Source organism: Centroberyx affinis, unplaced genomic scaffold, assembly GCF_046629955.1.
Source record: "Centroberyx affinis isolate AG114_WGS23_722 - 3 ecotype Tasmania unplaced genomic scaffold, CSIRO-AGI_Caff_v1 ptg000949l_1, whole genome shotgun sequence".
Taxonomy (NCBI): domain Eukaryota; kingdom Metazoa; phylum Chordata; class Actinopteri; order Beryciformes; family Berycidae; genus Centroberyx; species Centroberyx affinis.
This window is the reverse complement of record NW_027279523.1, coordinates 356207-380343: the sequence shown is the minus strand read 5'-3', so window position 1 is coordinate 380343 and position 24137 is coordinate 356207. Positions and strand designations below refer to the sequence as shown.

At 42.2% G+C, this 24137-nt stretch overlaps 2 protein-coding genes across 4 annotated transcripts; one reads left to right on the top strand and one right to left on the bottom strand.

The window, feature by feature from the left end:
• On the bottom strand, window positions 1–14277 carry fam83hb (family with sequence similarity 83 member Hb). Of its 3 annotated transcripts, XM_071522003.1 has the most exons (8): window positions 14002–14276; window positions 7954–8147; window positions 7495–7827; window positions 5996–6160; window positions 5709–5833; window positions 5030–5587; window positions 2497–4894; window positions 1–1727 (listed from the first exon to the last, which is right to left on the bottom strand). In XM_071522003.1, the coding sequence occupies exons 2-8, from the start codon at window positions 8074–8076 to the stop codon at window positions 1707–1709; spliced, it is 3723 nt and encodes a 1240-aa protein (XP_071378104.1). In that variant the 5' UTR covers window positions 8077–8147; window positions 14002–14276; the 3' UTR covers window positions 1–1706. The 3 variants fall into 3 exon arrangements, with proteins under 3 accessions (XP_071378104.1, XP_071378103.1, XP_071378102.1); XM_071522002.1 differs by lacking the exon at window positions 1–1727 and having other exon boundaries at window positions 1757–4894; window positions 13996–14277; XM_071522001.1 differs by lacking the exon at window positions 1–1727 and having other exon boundaries at window positions 1758–4894; window positions 14002–14277.
• A 7023-nt stretch (window positions 14278–21300) lies between these two features.
• Window positions 21301–23858, top strand: LOC139646097 (receptor-transporting protein 3-like). The gene is made up of 3 exons (XM_071522004.1): window positions 21301–21440; window positions 21968–22139; window positions 22887–23858. Exons 1-3 carry the CDS (start codon window positions 21431–21433, stop codon window positions 23233–23235), a joined length of 531 nt encoding a protein of 176 aa, XP_071378105.1. The 5' UTR covers window positions 21301–21430; the 3' UTR covers window positions 23236–23858.
• The last annotated feature ends 279 nt before the right edge of the window (window positions 23859–24137 follow it).

Below are 24137 nucleotides of genomic sequence, written 5' to 3'. Positions count from 1 at the left end.
TTTGGTTTTGTAGAGATTTAATATAGGACACTTTTTTGTTATAGTATAATGTCATAAAACAATACAATCCAAGGTTTGAAAAGAAAACACAACTACCCTGTGCAACAAATGATGCTGATTACTTTTTACTGCCAAGACCACATGCTCACATGAAAATTGACACTGCAAGGCACTTGGAGAGCACAGTGAAGGTGATCATAATCTGTTACTTAAAATATCATCCAGCCCTTTATTTATATAAATATTTACAATAGCATCCCTAATGGAAAATAATATAATCCCTAAAGTGTCCATATAGTATTAGAGTCTCCAATCTTTCAATGAACAATAACAGCACCAGAGACAAACACTAAATGGTTTGATGCCTGGGCTAGTGTTCAAGGTGTGGAACTGTACCATGTAGCTAATTCCTTCTAGTGTTTACAGACTGACAGGTTAGCAGTCCCGCAAAGGGCGTAGGTCTCAGAAGTTAAGTGACTTATGTAAGGAGGGATGGCCCTGCTCCAGTACTGTGAAATGTAGCTATCCTTTCTCCCTTCCTTTCCTGTAGAGGTGATGACAAATCTAAGATAGTCCAGGAAGGAAAGAGGAATGGGGGCATAGACATAGACACACATAGAAGTGGCCATATTTTAGTGATTCAGGGATAGATATTTTACATTTTCCTTTACACTGAGTATAAGATCATGACTAGTACTAGTCTTTTTTTTTTGCTCTGTTCCTGTGCCCCAGCAGGCTTAGCCCTTCTCTGAAGAGTTGTTTCACATATTCAACCCTGAGAAGCGGGGCCACACCTTAATAGAAAGGTACATACCACTCTCTACAAAGGGTAATGTTCACCACAGGCTCAACTTTCTGTGGAAACTTTGCTGGTGCTGCCTCAAAAAGTAACGGGTACAACTAGATACTAAACTTGTAATGATTAGAAAACATGAAGTTTTCTCTCACAGCATTCTGGTTTTCCCTCTCTCTTCATCCTCTATAATCTCATAGACTTGCTCTTAAATTTTCTCCCTTCATCACTTTCTCCATCTCTTTCCTTCTCTCCCACATCATATCCTCGTCTCTGCTCTCTTTGGTTTGGAACTGGGTTAATAATAGTCCTGGTTTTGGTGATGGCCTTGGCGGGCCGTTGGCACAGTGTGAATCCACAGAGATATACTTGTAACATTACCAGTTTCGACACAAGTCGCGGCTACACAGACACTTGTAGACACACAGCACCGGTACTAGCATGTGCAGTTCCATACAGGCTTGTTTGTTGACTGGCATGAGTTAATTTGCTTTCTGTCAGTGGGGCATACACTCACTTTCTCATACTCTCTCTAACCCACTCACTAACATACACACATCCATTCAAGCCTACTTAAAGGTAAAAGTTGCCCTACCGTTACTGTTTGGTTGAAAGGTTAGCCCATGCAGCCAGCGTGGAAATGGAGTCACTCTTTCACACAGTCACCATATAAGGTAAAAGTAGTACCAAGTCTTGGCACACAGGCACATTCCAAACTCCAAAACATCAATGTTTTCAGCTTTTTTATAGTTTGTCTTTTCAAGTTTTATTACTTTGTGTGAAAATCCAGGAAAGCTGCAGGGTAGAGCTGTAGAGGTACTTTCATAGTGTCGTTGGCACATATGGGCAGTGGGTCTTTTTGATCATCTTGCATAAACAGTCTCCATTCAAAAGGTCTCTCCGCCGTCGTACGTTATCCCAGGCTATTACCCATCTGTTAACAGAACAACAGGGATAACAGTGAATGCAACAGGATATCAACGCCCGCCCCCCCATTTTGCTCAACCTCCTTTCTCTCCTCTCTTCCTCCTCTCTACCATCAATGTTATAAGGTTTCAGTGGGCAGACCTAACTTTCACTTATTCTACAATATAAGGGAAAAACTAAATCAAATACTAGCTAGGGTAATATAATAATGTACAATATATAACTACACTAAACTTCTACTGTATATATAAAGCAATGAACACAAGCTGTCTCATTTGCTGTGATATGTAAAAGGATTATCAAAGTATTTGGCTTTTCACAGCTTCAAATTTCAGGGTCCTGTCACTATGTCAAACATTCATCTGTCATACTAATTTGAAAGTTACCAATACAAAGAAATATACAAATAAAAGCATACGTTCTTTCTCTAATTCATAGAGGCCATTTATAAAAATGTACCACTGTTAACCTGACTGAATTCTTGAATCGAAATATGAGTGTGACACCTAAACATGAGTTTAATTGCATCTGGGAGTGTGAATGATTTCTATATATTTGGATTGTTTTTGAGTTTAGTATCAGAAAATTGCAAAGAGATTGTTTTCCCTATCCTACCCTTGATATACTTAAGTGTCAGGGTTTTTTTGTAATTGAATTAATCTAAATCCTAGATTTCACCAAAATGTGATTACTCTTCTCAACACTACTTTTATTCACTACTCCTAGCAGTCTTCTCTCCCTACTCAGCAAACCTCATCCTTGCAATGGTAAACTACCTCAAAGCGGCTGTAGACCTTCTTTTCCTTCCTCATGCTCTCTATCCTCTTCAACAAGCCCTCTCTCTCCTGAAGGCTGCCCTGTGGTCGCAGAAGTCGATTCTTCTTCATGGAGTTCTGTCTCTCCAGCCCCTTCTCCCCTCCATCACTATCTTTGTCCCCTCCTGCTTCCTCTCGTTCCAGTCGGTTCTTCTGGCTGTTGGCTGAGATCTGCTCCAGAATGACCTTGGTGTCATCTCGCAGGTTGCTGCTGAACAGAACAGAGCCACTAGAGGTCTGGTACCGGGATGTGCTCGATGTGCCCGTTGCTGATGTTTTGTGATTGGCTGTGGTTTGGTCAGGGGTGGTGGATCCTGTGTCTTTAGCAGATGAACTCGCCTTTTTGCTAGAATTTTCAGTGACCTCCATGACAGTGCTCATGGTTTTGTCATCTCCTCCGGCTGCAGATTTCTTGTCCTTATCCTTGGGCCCCAGGAATCCCTTTAGCCTCTGAGTCTGCTTCTTGAGGAAGTCAAGTGGCTTACCCTCACTCTTCCCCTCACCCCCTAGTGTATTGATGGACGTATTAGAGCCCATGATCTTTTGAAGTCCATCCTTTGAATCAGCATGTGTCATAGCTGAAGAACTATGAGAGCGGCTCTTTTTCATTTCGCTCTTCTCTGCATCTGTAGCATCTGCTGTCAGAATCTCCTCACCACAGGAGACACGACGAGGATTCAGTCCTTTGAGTTTCAACGGATCCCTCTTGAATATTTTAGGTGAAGCAAGGGGCTTTAGAGACTTGAATAGGTCTTTCTTGTGAACCTCTGACACATTCTCCTCTTTATGAGTTGAAGCTGTCTCTGAAGGCTTCAGTTGGGTAAGTGAAGGCTTGGAAGGGATTGCAGGTGGTTTTGAGGCACTAAATGACGGTCTGCGAGTGAGCTCTGCCAGTTTTGATGCGATGTCTGGCTTCTTTGGTTCAGGTTCTGCTGGGCTGACAGAGACAGATGGAATCTTGGGAGTCATAGGGTTTGGAGGAGGCTTATCAGAAAGGTCCGGCTTTTTCTCAGCAGGTTCTGTGGCTTTTAGTGATGACTCTGTCCCCATCTTTGAGGCTTTCCTCTTTGCAGCCAGGTCTTTGAAATACTGCAGTCGACTGGCTGGGTCATTCATGTTCAGAGATGATGGCTCCTGGGGTTTGATGAACTCTGTGGTGACTTTAGGGGTCTCTTCAGTTGCTTGAGTTTTTACATCTTCATTAGTTTTTTTAGGTTCCTCTTTTACTTGACTCTCGTGTTTCAATCGTATCTCCTCTTTTTCTTGCTCTTTCTCCTTGTCCTTCTCCTTCTCTTTCTCCTTCTCCTTTTCCTCAGCCTTCTTCCTCCATTCAAAAGGCTCCCGAGACATTGACCTCCTCTTTTCTAGGATCTGGGCCACAATCGATGAGGTGCGGATTGGGTCAGACTCCTCATCTTCCTCTGTAGCTGGTGTTAAGCCCAGGCTACCACTGTGCATCTCTGTTTTGGAAGAAGAGAATATAAGAGAGGAACGCAGACGGGAGCTCCGCTGCAGGAGTGGGTTAATGCGTGTGCGGAATGATTCATGTTTGGACAGGTGGATCTCTGGAGTCTCTTTCACCTCCACATCCACACCCACCTCCCTTGTTCCACCCCTTTCCCACTCTCTCTCCCTCTCCCTCTCCACCTCTCTCTCCTCTTTCTCAAGTACCAATGGCTTGAAGTCACTTCCGGAGAGAATCAGATCCCTGGTTGTTCTTGGAGCAGAATCGTTACCAGTGTTCTCAGGTATAAAGGGCTTCCCAAAGCGTGGTCTCAGACTATCTTGTCTGGGCTTGAAGGGAACATTTGGTTGCTCCTTTGTCACAAAGCGAGGTGCTGAACTATCAGCAGCAGTTGGCTGCTGAGATGGTGGAGGGTCTTCAAATGCATCAGGCCCCAAAGGTTGGGTTAGGCCTTCCTCTCCACCGTCCTCATAAGTGCTGAGATAGGAGTTGATCCTCCAACTCCTCAGGCCTTGCCTTGCACTTGAGTCTGGATCGCGCTCTTGATCAGATTGTTTGGGAAACGGTTGCTTCTCTGGAGGGTGGGGTTGTGTAGGGGAGCTCTGACAGGCATAGGCCTGGCCTATGGTTGGCCTCTTGTGGGAGGAACCTCCTCCATACCTCCCTGCTACTGGAGGTACCTGGTGCCCCTCAGCTCCCCTCAGGTCCTCACATGAAAGGTAGTCTCGGCTATAGCTTCCAGCAGGAGGGGGCTCCCGGTCTGATCGGAAGCTTGAGTCTGAATACTGGTCTATGGCGAGGTGAGGAACATGGCCTTGAAGTCTGTCATAGTGTCCATGGCCAGAACCAGGCCCAGGCCCTTCGTGGTAGTAATGGCTGCCTTGGATCTGCTCCCTGTAAAGAAATATAATGGTTCTTATTTGTTTTGTTCATAATATAATTGTAGTTATGTGTAAAAGCATCTGTTACAAGAATAATTCAGATTTCTAACAGTACACAAGCAGGTCAAAATATTAAAGGGTAATCAACCTGTGGAAGTCTGTCTCGTCCAGATTATTCATGACTCTGTGCTTCATGTATTGCCTAGAAGAAGAGTAGCTCTCTTGAGTTCCCTCTGCATAGCTGTGTCTCTTGAAGGCACTGGCACTCATCTCCATTTGTCTGGATACTATGGACCTTCCCTGCTCCAGGAATGACTGCTGTAGACGGAACTGTTGCTGTGAATACTTCCCAATCATAATTCCTGCCCCAGGTTCAATCGTGTGACGAAATAGGTCATTCCTCTGGAAAGGAAGTGCAGGATTCCGATCAGAGTCTCCATAGGGGAAGGCAGAGGGAATCTCTGGTTGTCGGAGAAAACCCCTGGGGTTCCGCAATGACTGGGTTCTCTTCAAACCAAACTGGTTGCTGATGTAACTGCTGGTGCTGCTGGTCTCAGAGTTGGCATGTAGCACAACAGATTGGTCAATAATTAGAGGCTGTGACTGAGCAAACAGAATGCGGAACTCCTCATCAAAGGTGGTGACAAGCTCCCCTAGGAAGAGGTGGGCGATGCAGCGATGGATCTTCTCAAAGGACCACATGAAACTATGAGAGTAAGAGAGAACAGTGGATGCTATTAAAGCAGCTTGCAATTACAGAGTGAGTAAAAAGGATCTTTTGGCATGGGAGTGGCTGCAGAGAAATTAAATTATCTTAATTGGCTCACCTGTAGCTCCCACTGAGTACAGCCCTGCAGTCAGCTAATAGGAAGCGATCTTTCACCTGCCCCTTGAATGACTTTCCAGACCGGCAAAAATATGTTATTCCTGCCACAGTCCTGACACGCATCATCTGTAAAACACAAAATCTAATCATGTTATGGAAACATGCAAGTAGAAATCATGTCTCAGAGTTAAATAAATAACACCTAATAAATATGAGACCATGGCCCAGTGTCATATATGCTGTGTTATTTTAGTCATTTAAAAAATGTAATGGAAAATGCAAACTCACATGAATCAAGTCCAAGTTGACTCTGCAGTTGTTGGCCATAGCGACGAAGTGATGGGCATTCTGCTCATCCAGTAGAATGTAGACAGGGACGTGACGAGCCGCTGCATCCAAGAGGTCACTAAAAATGTCAACATCTGTGAACATGTCCATCACCACAGCAATAACCTGGAGCACAAGAAAAACAGAAAGAAGGAAATTATCCAATATAATCTAAGTCTTTTTGTAATGCTTTTTGAAGCCTTGCGTGGTTCAGAATTAACTCTGTGACTGACATAATGTAGCAAAGTTAAGCCTGAACATTGACATAGTTTGAAGGGACTTTTGCAGCAGCAGTTGTTCATTGTGTTTAACAGCAACAGAAATAAAAGCATGGAACGTTATGCTCTAAAACAATTTTAACTTGATGAAAAAAGTACAGATTTCACAGCTAAGGTGTGAAGACTACTTTTTAATTACATTTAATGTAAGCTTTATTATTAGATACTGCTCAATAGACATAATTTATAGAAAATTATTTTCTTAAGTGCTGTAAACCATGATGACGTTTGATAGCACACAGGTGTAGAAGAGTGTAGTATTTTACCCCTCAGTGACTGAGCTGAATTTGGCTCTTCATGAAAAAAACAGCTTTAATGTGTCCCTACATAGTAGCATAACACCACTCAAACCAGCAACTGTGACCAGATGTGCATATACATTAACTGCATTCATTGTATCAGCAATAGTATAATGTTGACCAATCACTATCAAATTTTCATAAGAGGCATGGTATAGATAAGCTTAAGGGCCCCTTTCTCTTGCAACCTGCCTGGCTTCTTCATGCAGGTTGAAACAGGACAACAGTTACTCAAACACTACAAGACATAATGACAGGAGAGACACACTTGTCTCACGTAAAGGAGACAGAGGGAGCAATGTAGGACAGACAGTGACACTACCCACCACACAAACAGGTTTGACTAGTCTGATGACATTTGGCACATGTACACATGAAAGTTAATTATATTTTTGATTTACCAGAAGGCAAGTTAGCTAGACGCTCACCTGAAAGGGAGTGGTGGTAAAGTTGGCAGTGGCAGACAAGCAGCAAGATAAAACTAACAATGAAAATTCATGACCCATTGATAGCCACTGGCAATGCTTTGTCTGAAGTTCGTTTTCTGAGATATAACGTTTGATCTGTACACACTGATAAGATACAGAAAGAGGATATTCACTACTTAGAAATGTTATGTTAATTTATCACATCACAGGTGTTTCCCATGTATCCCCTTTGCGATCAGCAATGAGAAATTAGCGTTCATATGTGCTTAGAGACCAGAATGATCATATTTAAGCATATTAATACCATGTTGTTGACCATTAAATGCGTGTGCATTTATGAGTGTGGAATGCTTTGATCTGATCTTCAGATGGCATTTTACTCTCAAGTGTAACAAACCAGATATGCAAGTTTGTACACATCTCCCTCCTGTTTCTCATCCCTCCCTTTTACTAACCTGGTGTGCATTCTTGATGAGCCTCCTGGCCTGCTCCTTGATGCTTGGCATGTCTGGGTCTGAGGGGTTAACCAGGGTGGTGACCTCTGTGGGTCCTATGAAGCTGTGCTGCTGCATTGGCCAGCCCAGGTCCAGCCCTGGGGCAGCCAGGTCAGAGTGCACCGGCCAGTAGGTGTCTGAGGATCCATCAGCCTCAAGAGCTCCCTTGTGGTAGGTCAGCTCCGGGATGTTAGAGGTCTGGTTGGGTGCCTGGATTGTGGACTTGATATGTTCAATTTCAGGCTGTGCCAGGAAATCGACCACGTCAGCGCTCTGGAGGAACTCGTAGTAGCCCTGATGTGACAGCAGACAGGCCCATATTCATTACATGATCAATGAAATCAATATATATATCTCAATGGTAATACACATATACAGTAGAATATGAGTCTTTTCACATGCAGGCAACTGCAATGTTACCTGTAGGTCATCTTCTGTCAGAGCGTCAATAGCTAGGCGGTACTCCTCGCGGTAATGTGGGGGCAGGTAGTTGGGGTCCAGGGGGTTATCGCCAATATCAGAACTTTGAGACCGGTGTGCCATGGTTGGAGAGGGGGTGGGGTCAAAGGTTAGGGCTCAGGATGAGGAAAGGTAAGGGAGGAAGGAGTTTGAACCTGTGCAGCAAAGTCAGAGGAACATATAAGGTTATGCTTTCAATGCACGGTGTTAGGCACATATACAGACAATTTGATCTTCTAGGTTGGTAAATAGAATAGATGATATGTACAAAGCTAATTGTTAGCACCTTATTTTCATTTAGCTGCCTGTGTAGCAACATTTAGCGACACTACATACTGTACCAAGAAAGAAAGAACCAACAGAATAGCATTTATGTAAACACAACAATCAAATGTTCTCATGTTACGGTCGCGCTGCTTTTGTGACTGCACATACATAGTAGGCCACTCCTCCAGCGGTGGTATACAATGCTCTTAATGCAACTAAATATCCCTTAGGGTGGTGAGAGGAAGCATGCTTTGTGTCAGGATTCAGGACACACAGATAGACAGATTGCCCCTAACGTCTTGCATAAAGCACCTATTGTTGTCAAAGCCAGTACAGTAAGTATAATGATTACACCTTTCACATTAACACCTTTACCTGCACACAATGCCACATGCTTACACTCTAAATCACCAACGGACGCAACACTTGAGACAGATCTCAACACAGAAATTTGCTATCCAGGGCCAGGTTTTTAAGGTGACAGTTGAACTAAATTCAATCCAAGGAGGGAATGTGAAGACTCTTTGAATTGAATCAAAAATAATTTCCACCCAAGACATCTGTCCTTATTTTTGCCATTGTTTATTGTTTGATGCATCTCATTATGTTTTGAGTAGCATCTTTCTCCAGTAAAACGGAATTCACCCTAAATTGTGTTATATACTCCATCTTTTACACAGAGAGAAGAACCATACTTTACATATTATATGGATATGGATAAACCCACTGTGTTATTTGACTCAGTTCTCAGCTATGGCATCACACACCCTGTTTAATTGTCCACTGGATATGAGATTAGAGTTGTATTCAGCACTGAAATGTCATCCATGTGATAGCACCACTGATTAACTGAAATTCAATCAGGCTTATGAGCAAATTGTAAATAAAGGTCAGGAGAAAGAAAAATCACGGGATAGAAAAAAGACAGGAGGGAGAGAAAGAACAAAGTCAAGTTAGTGAAAGGAGTGTGGTAAGAAAGGGGTGGGAAAGGGTGAGGTGTGAAGAGCTGTATAGACAGGTTCTCTCATATTTCTGCTCAGTAAACTTGTCATGCAGGTGTGTCATGGTTCAAGTTGCTACTCAAACCTCATCCTGAAATCGGTGTCACTCGTAGCTTACAAATTGATGAGTCTGCTACTCAGTATGCCATGAACTGACATAAACTTAACTTAGGGTATTGAAAGGCACGTTGTGACATAACAATTTGTGAGTGTGCAATTATGTGTGTGTGATAGAGATGGAGGAGAAGTTGTAGGATTCACTGAGCAGATCCACAGACCTCAGTGGCCACAGAGCAAAAGTTACAGTATGTCTAGGTAAACGAAAGCTCCCTGTCAGCTCTGTCTTACTCGCCTGACTGGGAACTACATTATCCACAGCCATACATATAATTTCATATGAGGATGAGGAATCAGCTCTTTACTTTACAAATCTGCTCACTCCTCAAAAGAAAGAATGAAAGAAAGGAAGAGGAAGAAAGAAAGGAAGCTAGAGAAAAAAGAAAGGAAGAGAAAGAAGAAAGAAAGGAAGAGAAAGAAGCCAAACAAGAAAAACAAGACGAAATGGAAGATGGAAAGCAAAGACACAACTCAATTGGACAACAGAAACAACACGCAGCAAGGAGGAGAATGGTAGCCTTAACAAAATCTATTCATTCACTCCTACTGTATGTGAGTGGTACACATGTGGGCATTATTATTTATTATTTGGCATTTAGGCTTATTCACTGGTCTGCTTGTCTGCCTCCAAAAGACCAGCCAGGAGCTGCCACTGATACTAATGCTAAGGTTATGTTTTTGGCATTACATAGTTCAAGGTAGAGAGAGACAGGAAAGATTGGGGAGACTTTAGACATTATACTAATGCACTCCTGACTGCTGCATACTGGATGTTCCATTTGATGGTGGAGATTTAGGAAAACAACTATTTAACTTTAGAGGTGGTCAAAGTAAACTGGTAAACGCTGGGAACACATGTGGTTTCCTCTGCACACTGCAGCATGTGATCAAAACAGGAAGTGTTTTTTACTGTTTGGATACATCACTGTGGAAACCTAAAGTCTGAAGAACTGTAGTTGAGTCTGAGTGGGTGGGTGAATAGGTGTTTTGTAAAGTTGTACCTGCTGTGTGACGTGTTTTCCGTAAAGTTCCACTCACCCAAGGAAATTGGTAATGATAGCAAAGTGCTCGAGCCCTACCCTGCAGTCAAAGGGAGAACACTGTTTACTCAGTAGCCGGGTGAGTCACCGGCTAGCTCGGCCTGGCCTAGCCTAGGGCTAACTTGCACCGTGCTGCTCTGTGGTGATTCATCTGCTAGCAAAATGGCTAACATCCTGCTTCCTGACTCATTTCTAACCATAGAAACAGATCTTGTGGTGGGCCGTCCCCATTCCAAAGAAAAGTTCCGTGGTGGGTAGGGAGCCATGTTGGGAGCACATGCTGCGTGCATGGAATAATTTCAGTGTCGCCAAGTTTCTTATATGGAGGAATCATGTGTGCTTTGATCTGCTGTGTTTTCTCAATCGTTTTTAAAGCAATTTAGCAGTGCAGGACTTGCTCTGCATACAAGTAAATTTTGCTGAGGCAGCAGGACAAGGCATACCTGCCCAGATGTGATAATAGCCCTGAACTGAAGGATGTGCACCCGCCTGTGCTAGTCTCAGAAAGTCTTTCCACCATGTGCGCTCATACAAGAACAGACAGAAACCACAGGGAGTGCCTATATCTCCGAGTTGTGAGTACTGCAACGCAACTGTTCTTGTCCTTCAGTTAGAGCAGATAATTCCCACCCCACTCAAGAGGAGCGCAGGATCGACCGCAGTGCACGGACCCTGAGGTGAAGTGTTTGCACTGCTTGCACTACAGAACCTGAGGCTCCTTATTGCACGATCTGACCTCTGGGTCACAGTGAATGAAGCAACAGAATAACACACCATAATAAGCATCATGATGACAGACTCTCCACCTGGCTGACTGGTAGGGTATTCAAACAAAAGTGCTGCTTTGTTTGTTGTTATAGCAACTGCAGCATGCATCAAACTGTAGGAAGTGACACACATGATGATAGGGATCTCTCTCTCTCTCTCTCTCTCTCTCTCTTTCTCTCTCTCTCTCTCTCTCTCGCTCTCGTTCTCTCTCTATTAAATTCAATTCAGTTTGCATTATTGGCATGAATGGTAACCATTGTTGCCAATGAACAATGAACAATATAATGTAAAAGAGGGTACAATTAGATAATTAGATTAAATACAATCGAAGGTCTTGTATTAAACAAGGAAATATAATAATATCAAATTAAATAAAAAGAGTAAATAAATCAGTAAATAAAATGGAAATCTAAGAACAATAGTCATATAGGTAAAATATAACTGCATTGTGGAATTCTGGTCTAATCTGATTAGTTCTAATTAACATTACTTTTTTTCTCTAATATCATGAGTGTTACATATTGTGTGGCTGTAAATTCTGGTCTCTCTCCTAAACATAGTTTTAACAATCTCTTACCAACCTCTCTCTCTCTCTCTCTCTCTCTCTCTCTCATGATATTTTCTGTTTCTCATACAAAGGACAGGCCCTTAAATGTGCTGTAAACAAAGTCAGTTTGAAACAGTAAACCACCACAGGGCAAGGCAGGTGGCAACAAACCTAAATTGCAGGTACTTGAAATCAATAAAGTCAATATTCAGACATGCCCAGTGTTTGCTCAATGAGCGAATGTAAATGGCTCATTCTCAGCATTCCTGCATGAACACTGACTTGGGAAGAGGGAGAGAAAAGCGAGAGCAAAGAGCTGCGAGATGGGCAGCCTCTATCTGTCTCAACACGTGAATCAGAGAGCCGAGAGTGAAGAGACACAAACACACAGTCAACACACTCACTCACAAAAAAATACTACTTTCTCCTTTCTCTCTCTATCTATTCTCTCTCTCTCTATCAAACACACTCTCACACTCATATCTGAACACGCCTCGCTAAACAAACACTCACTGATCCAGCATACCTCTTTGGTCGAATTATGCTATTTGATTATTCTGTGTGAACAGAGTAATAAAAAAAAAATAAAAAAAATACCTGAAAACAGGTTTGGAGGGATGAGCCTGTCGCCTCCCGATGCTCCTGTCAGGACCTTTCAGTGCCACTTTATCACTTTAACACACACACACACACACACACGCACAGATAAGACCAGAGACATATACATAACTTGTCTCTCCATATATCATCACACCTCAGCATGCCTGTCAACATACCACACAATAGACAGCTCAAGGTCGGGCTAGAATACACAACATATACAGTATGCTCTCTTTCAGGCAGACATGGCCTTTTTCTAACTGTGTTTTACACAGAAACACACACAGATGTCCTCGTCGTCTGCTCCAAGTGCCTTCATGTCTGCCAATAAATCCCAATAAAAGCATAACAATGTTTCTCTTTTGCTCACTAACACAATATCACACATACCTGAATGACAACACCTATACAAATAGACACTGACCCCTAGATATCCATACAATACAAACATATTGAATGGATGCAGCCTTTGGCAAATGACTAGTGTGAGAAGATGGGATCTATAATAGGAAGCACACAGGCACAGAGACGCCACAGAAACTGGCACTACAAACTTTTTCCCTGAAATTATAACCACATGTTGAACTATTCCTGCCCAATGACTCACTGTGAATTAAAGAAGTAAAAGCGTGCAAAGGTATAGTTCAAATTAACACATCGCAGGTTTGAGTCAAAACTCCAAACAGAATTGATCAGTCTGTGAAACAGGTTGTTGTTATCAGAGCCTATGGACCAAAGTCTATAGAATAGGACATATGTATTTCCCTTGCTCAACAGACAGGACTGTGGAATTAGAAGGCAGACACCAGCTATTATCTCACCAATTATTTTACAATTACAGGGATCTTAAGTTATTTAGATGAAAGGCCGTGGTGGTAATAGGTAGCCTTGTGCAAGCGGAGTATTAGAAAACTTAAAAATGCCTGTGCCATTTTAAACATAATACATTGCCTATGGTTCCTTACACAATGCTCACAATGCTGTAGACCCACATGCTATGAATAGGTTCAAAAAATGTATTATTATTATTCCATGTAGTTTTTCTTTTCTGTCTTGATTAAATACGATATCATAACAGCACTGTGCCAAGAAAAGCACGCTGAGTTCCTCTTAGTCTACACCAGACAATAAGGAGCCAAATGTATGTTTAGGCTATAATAACAATACTGTTAAGGTTTTGCAATGCATAACTACCTGGACAGCTTAATCCTGTAAGCTTCAGGTAGCTGTTGCGGAAAGTAACCGGCATTTCACTTTCTTCCATTCACACATTTTACTGGGCTACAGAAATTTGAGTTCCATGACGAACGGGATAGAACAGAACAGAACAGACCAGACCAGACCAGAGCAGGACAGGACAGGACAGGACATGACAGAATATAACAGAATAGAATAGAATAGAATAGAATAGAATAGAATAGAATAGAATAGAATAGAATGACACTTAATTTATTATAGTAATTTATTATAGTAATGCCAATAAAGCCAACTTGAACTGAATTGAATAACATAGGATAGGAGATGGGAGAATAGAACAGAATAGAATAGAATAGAATAGAATAGAATAGAAAATAACCCCTGTACCGAACGTTCTTTTGTCCCGAAGAGGTGGCCTAAGTTCGATAAAATGATACAGTTTTCCCATGTTTCCACTTGGTCTTACCCCCACCTTTGCAGAAACTTGCAGACTTCCTTGTCTTGTCTGTTGTCTCCTCTTTGTGCCGATGGGTATCGCTCTCCTCGGTGCTACAGCCGATGTTCCCCCGCTATGAGTTTCCTTCCTGTCGGTGTGTCACATTCCTTTGGTCGGGGCAGAACTCCACCCAAAAGTCCGTTGAAAAGCCCCGGCGAGGCGACGCGGACTCCGGCCCGTCCTGAGCGCTTCACTCCGCGGCTTGAAGCTCCAGACCTGCCGCCTCTACAGCGCAGCGCGCACAATAAGGAAGGAGCGGGGCAACTCCTGCCAGGGCTTTCCCACTGAAACGGTGAGACTCCTCCCATACTTGTTGATTGTTAGATACCGAACATTATTGGAAGTTGACTGTGAGTGGGATATTTCAAAAGTGTTGCCTATTATAATGTATGATATGGCCCCTAATTTGGGTTTACCCTCAATATGAAATTCTACAAATGTAAACTTCAACAGCAGTCCTTTGCTGAGTAGAACTTCCTCAGCTAAAAGTTCAAAATTGGAAGAGGTGTCCAGTGTTTTAGTTGGATCTCCAAAAAAGTCCAAGTCGAGTCCCAAGTCCTCAATGTTTGAATCCGAGTCCAAGTCCAAGTCACAAGTCCAAGTGTTGTTAGATACATTTTCATAGCCTATGTCCACATCATGACCAAATGATCAGGTACAAATTTAGGGTAATGCTTAAAAGACGTTTCTATGCCTAAGGTGATTGAGTCCCAAGTTCAAGTCCTCAGTGCACGAGTCCGAGTCCCAGTCATCAATATTCAAGTCCGAGTCCAAGTCCCAGTCATCAATATGCAAGTCTGAATCAAGTCATGAGTCATCAATATTCAAGTCTGAATCAAGTCATGAGTCATCAATATTCAAGTCCGAGTTCAAGTCTGAGTCATCAATATTCAAGTCCAAGACAAGAAGTCATCAATATTGGGACTCAAGTCGGACTCAAGTCTAAGTCCAGGACTGGAGTGCTACAAACTGAGAAAAACACCCTGAGGCCAACACTCATTCATGGTCAAATACATCAGAGGCTGTTTCATCAGCATTCCCTTTCTCTCACGATCGGCAGCGTCTGTCGCCAGATTCCCCTCAAAGAACAAGGGCTTCTTTGGAGGCCATGCTCCCCTCTGAAACATGGACTAAATGAATCACACACACACACAAACACACACACACACACACACACACTGCTGTTTTTCTCCATGGCCAAACGATCATGCAGAATCAGCAGACTCAAACAGTTCCCTATTCCATATGTAAAAACACTCTTTCTGTTGGCTGCACTGCTCAGTTCCTCCTTCTGATTTGGGAGGCTTGTTATTTAACCTATAAGAGAAGGTTAGGTAAAGTGCAGGTTGAATAACTCTGCTCAGATCCTATATGTTTTGTCTTGGGTGTCCCAGCACACATTTATCATCATTTACAGGTGTTGGTGGATTTGGCACACTTTGTTCTCTCCATCTCTGTGTGTCTCTCTGTCAAGTCATTCAGCAAGAAGCAGCTGATGTAAGAGTAAAAGTTGATTTAAGGTAAATACATTAGGCTAATCTCTGTCAGCTGTGTTTTATAAGTAGTAGGCTATAGATGATGTTAAAATGAATGACTTCAGATCATAAAGCGGAAGGATAATTTACTTATTTACTACTAGATTGAGTTTATTCCAGCACATGCAATATATTGATTAGGATTATGTTTCAGTTTACATTTTTGCACCAGTAATCAGTACATAATTGTGCTGCCTCAGACTTAATCCATAACCCATTCACTCTCTCTCTCTCTCTCTCTCTCTCTCTCTCTCTCACTCTTACACACACGAACACATCAGCTTTACAGTAGCTTTACATTAACACGTGGAGTAATACAGGTAAGAAGTACGCCACTGTGGGAGGGGTGTGTGTGTTTTATGTGGGCTGTCCTTTGTCCTGAAACGTGTCTATCAGCCAAAACACACCCTTTTTCATGATCCCTGATAGCCAGTGGTACACACACACACACACACACACACACACACACACACACTTATGCGTATGGATGTGTGCTCAACGCTTGCTCCTCTGGGTGTGCCTCATTTATGGATGTCTGCCTGAGCACCCATGTCTGTATGAGCACCATTCTGCGCACACACAGACACACACACACACACACACACACACACACACAGAGTATACTTCTGGGCTCTGCCTATGTATGCTCTTCTCCAGTTCATGCAAATCTCCAACTCTCAGCTTGAAAGAGATATGAAATGAAACTAGAGTATTTGCATACAGCAGCATGAGTGTTAGATTGTGTATATTAAAATTTGTCTGCCTGCGTACGGAAAGCCTGAACACTGTGTGTGTATAAGCAATCCTGTTACGACAGAAGTATGCATGTATGTGTGTGTGTGTGTGTGTGTGTGCATGCATGTGTGTGTGTGTGTGTGTGTGTGCACAGACAACAAACAAACACCAGTAGATACAGAGGCTGGAACTGAGGGTGCGGCCGCTTCAAGGAATGTGCTCAGGGCATCTTACCACACCCAACCTCTCTCTCTCTCTCTATCTCTCTCTCTCTCTCTCTCTCTCCCACCATCCTCCCTCCATTTCTCTTTCCCTCTCCTCCCTCTCTCTCTCTCTCTCTGAGTCACCTGGCAGCCATGGAGCAGGTACAGGTTCAGGCATGAGTCCAGGCGGCCACTAAATCCTGGCCTGCATCTCAGCAGAACTGGCTGAGGAGTCTGTGTTACCTGAGACAAAAGTACAAAACGGAGAGTGGGTCAGTGGATCTGGACTCGAACATCAACAGTAGCCTACGCAGGCTGTGGCTCGATCGGATTTCAGTTTTATTTCAGCCAGCGCTGGAGGTGCTTTTGAACTTCATTCGTACCTTAATGCTTTTCATTTTGTTGATTTCCCTTGAATTCACTTTGCGTGCATCGAGACTACCCTGATCCCAGCCTCGACCTATTGCCCCAAGGCAGATTTTATCAGCGTTTACCAGGATCAACAGGAATTCGTCTCAGTGTTGTAGAAAGATAATTAAAGTGACATTTAACAACCGCTTCAGCATGAGATGTACGCTAGCAAAAGTATGCTGGGGGTGTGAGTGTGTGTGCTTTTTCGCTCTCTCTCTCTTTCTCTCTTTCTCTGTGTCTCTGCCTGAAGCCTACATCTCTGTGGCCCTGTGAGCTTTCCCAGCATGCTTTTCTCACGCTGTAATGTCACACCTGAGTATAAGGTGACTCTATGGAGCCTGGGGCTCTGAGGTCATCTTTACACCACTGTGTGGGGAGGAAAGGTGCACACATGTCAGCAGCACACACTACGTATGGGTGGCCGTGTGTGTATGTGTGTGTAAGTATGTGTGTAAGTGTGTATTTGCTGTGTTGGTGCAGTGTGTATGTGTGTGCGCACGGACGCTCACGCCAGTTTTGAGACGTCACTGTCAATTTCCATTACCACCCACTATATAATGATATTTCTCCTTTGGTTTCTTAAGCCGGTATCCATGTCCTCCATATGTTTCTTTCCACAGATGGAGTTTACACTAGCTGTTAAAGAGCAAGGTTTAAAACTGTTATACTTTATTATTCTTTATTATTATTTACTTTATTATTCTCATAGTCTCTCAGTAAAATACTCATACTGGTCTATACATTTATACCATTTCCTAAACGTTTTTATGTATGTGTTCCTCCTTTGTGGGGAGATTATGTGCTATAATTTGTTTGATGCTCTGTTTGTGTGTGTGTGTTTGTCCGTGTAATTGTGAGAGCAGATTACATAATTGCCATTGTGTTATTAAGTCAGGTAACACCTGAACCGTCGGTCTGAAGTGCTTCTTATTCTTAATGAGACTTGGTTTACTGGTCCCTATAGACCTGCATGTGTGTGTCATTTGATGTGTGTGTCTTCCTGCTTTAGCAGGAGCAGGAGACAAGAGAGAATAGACATTGAAAAGCATTGTAATCTACTGGGTGGGGCTCCCTGCGTCGCCATCACCTTAAACCATAAACAGCTCAGGTAGAAATGCTGGACAGCAGCCAGACAGTATGTGCCGGAAAGTCCCCACAGTGTGTGAATGGATTTGCATATGTGTGTATGTGTGTGTGAGAGAGCAGAGAACAGACTGAGCTGACTACATACCTGTGTCAGGTGGTGTTATGCTGATGCTATAATTAGTATTATCATGAAATGATAGTAATGATTATTCAGGAAGCTGAATTCAGGAAAGGAGTTTAAGTAAATAAGGGTCTGACTTATTAAGTTGGAAATCAGCATGCTGCTACTATAGATCTTCAAACTGGCATGAATACTACTACTATTACTACTACTACTACTACTACTACTACTACTACTACGACTACTACCACTGCTACTGCTACTCTACTGCTACTACTGATAATGTTTGTATAGCAGCTTTTCAAAAACACTATGCACTTTACAGAGCATAAGAAGAAATTCCATAAAAACAAGAGATTACATAAAAAGTAGTCAATAACATAAAGAATCTAAGAACTGCTATAGGTTTGATTTTAACAATTTAAGCACGTAAGCAGGTTTGTAAAAAATGGATTTGAAGAAGTGATATAAAAGACTGAACTGATTTAGCCAGCCTAAGCTCCTCAGGCAGGTTGGCCCTGATGGAGAACGCTCAGCCTTGGTCTTTGGTCTTGAGTCTAGACTGCACCAGACAGGAAGGCTCTGATCCAGGACCTAAGGGTGTACTCTGGCTCATCTGGGAGTTAGAAGGTCAGTGATGTAGGGAGGGGCCAAATAACCACGCCGTGCTTTAAATGTTATCAGTAAAATCTTCTTAAAAGGCACTTCAGGGTGGCAAAAAGTGACAAAAGCACAGGTTTGTCTTCCTTCAATGTAGAATGATGGTGCAGAGTAGCAGTGTTTGCACCAACAGCACTTTTGGTATGGGCTTGAATTTTCCAAACATGTCATATGTGGGCCGCTAGAGTAAACTGTTGTTCAACAGGCGGGCAGGGTGAAAAGGTAAACAGGCAACAATCCCATAGAATTATGAATGTCACCAAACAGGAATGGCTGACAAAACAGTTAAAGCTCAGCTTGATAGGGGCACTTGTTTTAGAAAGGTTATACTTGGTCATTATGAAGATCAACATTGTAAGCCTTGAGGCAGGACATGTTGCACCTGTTGTCATGAACCATGTTTGTGCATTTAGGTGACTGTGAAGAGCCCATCAATTAAATATGAGACTCTACAAAATGTTAGTAAGACCAGTGAAGGTTACAGAGGGAGGAAAAAGCCTTGGTCACAAACATAACACCTTTCAATCTTCACATTACATCAGGCAGGAGACATTCTGCACATTATCAGGGCAGAAAACGACAATGAAAACATACAGACTACACTTCCATTCACTATTTAGGCATTTAGTTGTCGCTACATATTGACTTGAGTGTAACAGTGGAAAAAGCTTAAAGGCTACTTGCAATCAAAGCAAGTTCATAGTATAGTTTGTATGTGTACTACATGAATTACTGTTATGTGTTATGACAAACAGCAACAGTTCCATCTCTGCACCTTGAAATGCAGGATTCCTGCTTATTGTTTGACCATTTAAAATGGGGGTTAACAAAATACTATAGTAGTGGTAAGCTAACCTGAGCCAGATGATGTCAGACTGCAGATACTGCTTGTGCCTCTTGTGAAAAAAGTTACAATAAAATATTAACTTGATCAAAAGCATTAGTGATCTTGCTTCTTTTCAACTGCAAAGAGCAGGTGAGGGTGACAGGGTGAGCCGACTTATTCAATATTCATTACCCTTTTTTATTTTACCAAAACATTATTTATGAGGTTCTTTTTACATTTTTTCTTTCTTTTTACTGTTTTTTTTTTTTTCAAAATTGGTAATCTAGACTACAGTGAGTCCAAGAACCAATTTTTCAATCTTGTGTGATTAACATTTTGAGCTAGCCTTTCATAGACTCAGTTGGTGTTGCTGTATAAAAAATGGAAACAAACAATATAAAATAATTTTGAAAAGAGAGGTATACATCTCTGTCTATGAAAGCAGCATACTCAGTGTCCAGGTTCATGTCTGTATCTCTCTTCAGCACCTGAACAGCAGCCCCACTTCCTCCATCTTCCTCATGGGATATTTAGAGCACTTCAGACTCCAAGTTAGAAAATGAAAAGGCCTTCAAGTTCCCTGCTGATGACTGAACACAGCATGAGTCCCTGAAACAGCCTTGCCACTCGTTCTCAGTAATGATAAGAATGTGCTCCTTGGTTTTCTCTAAAAGTGCATTATGTCTGACTATCAGGTTGGCAGCCGTTCTCCTGTTCCTCTGTGACTTGCTGCTCTTCAAACACTGTGATACTGAAAATATATTAACCTATATATGGAAAGCTGATACAATTATACTACTCCTGAGAAATGGCCTATAACTCACTACTCATATTGTTAGTGCTTAAAATACTTATTTGCGCCTTGTATTGAAAGATGCCACTACTATTGCAAGGCAAATAAGTCCACTGCAACATGTGGCAGGTCCACAAACAACTCTAATCTTAGACTGCCCCCTACTGAACTGGAACGTGTTGTTCTCTATGTGAAACTCAAAGTCACTTGCACCTGCATAGACCTTGGCAAATGTTCCTTGAATCAAAAACTGTGAAAGGGTATATTACATAGTAGATTTTATTGTATTAATGTAATTAGAATTAAACAAACTCCTTCATAAATAAGATTGATAATGATGATGACCATTTTGAACATTGTTAGGCCTTGAAGGCCCAATAATAACAAGCCTGCTATTAAAAAGTCTCTGCATTCATTTAGAGAATGGGGACAGAAGTGTAGGTTGTTAGATTACAATGACACAGACTGAACTTTTTAAGTTTTGAATAAGTTTTGAATTGAACTGAATTGAATTGAATTGAATTGAGCAACCCCCCCCCCCCCACACACACACACACACACACACACACACACACACACACAAACGGAGGTCTGTGGCCTGGATGACTGGATGCAAACTAAATCTATTTCTGAAGGAAGTCATGAGGCAGTATGGTCCTGTACGGCCATCCACAGGTACAGCTGGAGGAAGACAATTCCTCTGGACGCATGTCAGCAACATGGACTCAAACCTGGATACGATGGATAAAGTGAATAGTCGAGAAAAATTAACTTACTTAGCTCTGTACTGTAAATATTTACTGTTGCCTATGACGGGGGTTTTTGCATGGGCTCGGGAGCATATTATGCAACATGCCGATTATTGAGAAGGTGGAAACTGAAAGTATGATGTTAAGTTTCGTTTTCCAGAGTATTGTTATTGACACGCAGGGGAGGACGATATAAATGGACAGCGACATAACGCTGAATTCACAACAGAAGCGTCGTTTGGTTTCGTCGACAAGGAACTCTGCAAACATCTGAACATCAAGGACCATGAGTTACGGTAGGCAACATCACAGCAGCTTCATGAGGAACACAAAGAAGGATTAATCATAGGAGGCTATGATGTGGCGTAGTTTTGCTTTTGATCAGTTTCACATATTGCTGCTGCAACATTGCAAATTCTAGCAGACACATTAATTCGGTCTATCTTTCTTTGAAGTGTTTGCTCTAATCATAATATATAATAATAATAATAATTATAATAGTATAGTTATTATAGGCTATATCGGACTAAAAAGAAGGGACAAGGGCGCGGTTCTACGCTCCAAATTAATTTATTAGCTGAAAAACAGCAATGTTTTGGTCTTGCAATTACACTTTAAGACTTCTTTTTTTATTCTGATTTATGCAGATAGTTTGGAAGTTTCTTTTAAGAAGGGCAGCGTCTGTTTTTTATGGTGTTGTGACACAGAGAACCCTACTTTTACTACTTACCTTTACTACTATTGATTGTACACCCAACAAATTGAATGCCACTATCTTCTGATGTTTTTCTGCATTGTCCCCCCCCCCCCCCCCTATATGCAGACTGGCAGGCATCGTTGTGGAAGGACGTCTTCGAGGAGCTGCTGGATGAAGATCAGGAGCTGGACTATGGAGACCAGTGGAATCTCACCTTCAACTACAGCCAGACAGACAAAGTCACCAAGGAGGAGAGGAAGAGAGGCTGGAAGGTCTACAGCCACTGCGCCTATGGACAGTATGTATGGTTTTATCTCCTCATGATATGAATGCTTATCACCATTTAAAAGTAATTTACATCATAGGGAGTAAAGATTGATTACATGTAGGCCACTGAGTTATAATAAAAATAACATTTAGGTGCAAACTATCAGAGATAAGGGCTACAGGATTTTGGATGTTCTCTTTGTTCATAACCAACTCCCACTAGTAAACAGATATTTGTCTCATCATGCCCTGTGAGACTGCTTGTCGTTCCTGTGGGAACGGGCACATATCAGGTCAGATGACAGTGTGATCTCATGACATGGAAACAGGCTGTGTACAATAATAAAACAGTGTCATTCTGTGGCAGAACATGGTACTGCGTATGAAACATGAAGCTTTGTAAAAACAAAAAAAACATAAGTCATCTGCTATGTAGCTACACACAATAGCACCACTTGTTGGGGAGACATTTACCAAAACACAGGATCTGATGTAATTATCCCTTGTGCTATTCTGGGAGACCAATGTAGAAACCTAGTTTGGATGTTAGAGGGAAAGGGGTGGATAAGAGTGAGTATATTATCTTTAAATGTTTGATGCTTTAGCAATATTGTTCTCAACTCAAGTGGGCACCTGTGTCACAGATGCTTGGTTTAATTAGGCCCACAACACCTCCAGAAGGTGTAACAGTAAGTTTGTGTGTCCCAGATCCTAGATCTATTCAAATAATGCAGATAATTTATGTTTAATGATTTACTCCCCCCCCCCCCCCCCCCAGCTTCCAGTGTGGCTCCTGCTCTAAGACCTGGCCCTCGGCGCGGGTGGTGGTGCTGTTCCGTTACCGGCTGCGGAGTGAGACGGCGAGGGGGACGGTGATCATGCGGCCCTTTGGACAGGCCTGTCGCCGTTGCCGGGACGATGAGTTCGACCTCCCGGGTTTTGCCGAAAAAGAGGTGGAAGAGGCTTTGCTCAGGCTGTTCGCCAAGATCCGGAAGAATTGCTACGGAGAGGAGGAAGAGTATGATGAGGATGACGGGTCAGGGTGCTCTGAAAAAGTCTGGACCAAACCACATGAGGCGGGCCTGTGTCAGGCCTGCCTCATGGGCATCTGCTGTCAGGACACCTAGACAGACGGGAGAGAGAAAGAGAGAGAGAGAGAGAGAGAGAGAGGGAGAGAGAGAGAGAGAGAGAGAATAAAAAGAGCTTCCCCTCAGTCATCTGACCATCTTTTATCAACCCTCCCCAATCTGGCTCAACCAAATTATCAAAACACAATGTCTTACAAGATTATGTAAGACATTGGAATATTTGTTATCCTGCCATAACCAAAGAGACAGCCATATGAAAGACAGTTCAGCCACGTCAAATATATAATATATTTTCTCATGTTGAATATGCACTAGGATGAATGTTGCAACTGTAACTTACTTTCTTAATTTCTTTTTGTTATTATTGAAAAACTCCTGATTTTTAATTTTAATGCTGAAGGTTTGCAGTTAACTTGTAAAGTTATTGTAGAGTTACTTGTAGAGTTACTTGTAAAGTTATTGTAGAGTAAAGTTAATGTAGAGTGCGCTGATTGTCTAAGATGCTCCTTTGCACGTCTTTTTTGAAGTTATTATATATGGTTAATTATAAGGACGAAACGCCATCAAGGCTAATTGTAAGATTGTTATTGTAAATACATGTTTGTTTCTTGTTTTTTTTTTACTTTTTTGTATCAATCAATAAACTAAAGTCTAAGGTCTGATCGTGTAGTGATCGTGGTTTTATCTTTGTGGTGACGATTATTTCCACGGATACGTTCAGCTGAAAGACAGAGAGAGCAGAGTAAACGCTCGAATTATCAAACTCACTTCGCTCGGCGGTTAAAGTAAATTCCTCAATTTCAAAGAAGAGTACTAAAAGGAACCCGCTGTAACAAAACGAGCGCACCCAGACGCTGACCAATCAGATGAAAGCCTTCTTGTGACAGTTGATGACGAGCATGCGCAGAGCGGTTTTCTTTTTGGCAGCAACAACAACAGAA

Excerpts from the sequence above, each read along its gene's own strand:
- fam83hb (XM_071522002.1), bottom strand. The coding sequence starts at position 8,076 with ATGGCACACCGGTCTCAAAGTTCTGATATTGGCGATAACCCCCTGGAC. Across the intron at positions 6,161-7,494 it reads TCATCAAGAATGCACACCAG|GTTATTGCTGTGGTGATGGA; the intron begins GTTAGTAAAAGG and ends CTTGTGCTCCAG. Across the intron at positions 5,834-5,995 it reads TCAACTTGGACTTGATTCAT|ATGATGCGTGTCAGGACTGT; the intron begins GTGAGTTTGCAT and ends TGTGTTTTACAG.
- LOC139646097 (XM_071522004.1), top strand. Across the intron at positions 22,140-22,886 it reads AGCCACTGCGCCTATGGACA|CTTCCAGTGTGGCTCCTGCT; the intron begins GTATGTATGGTT and ends CCCCCCCCCCAG.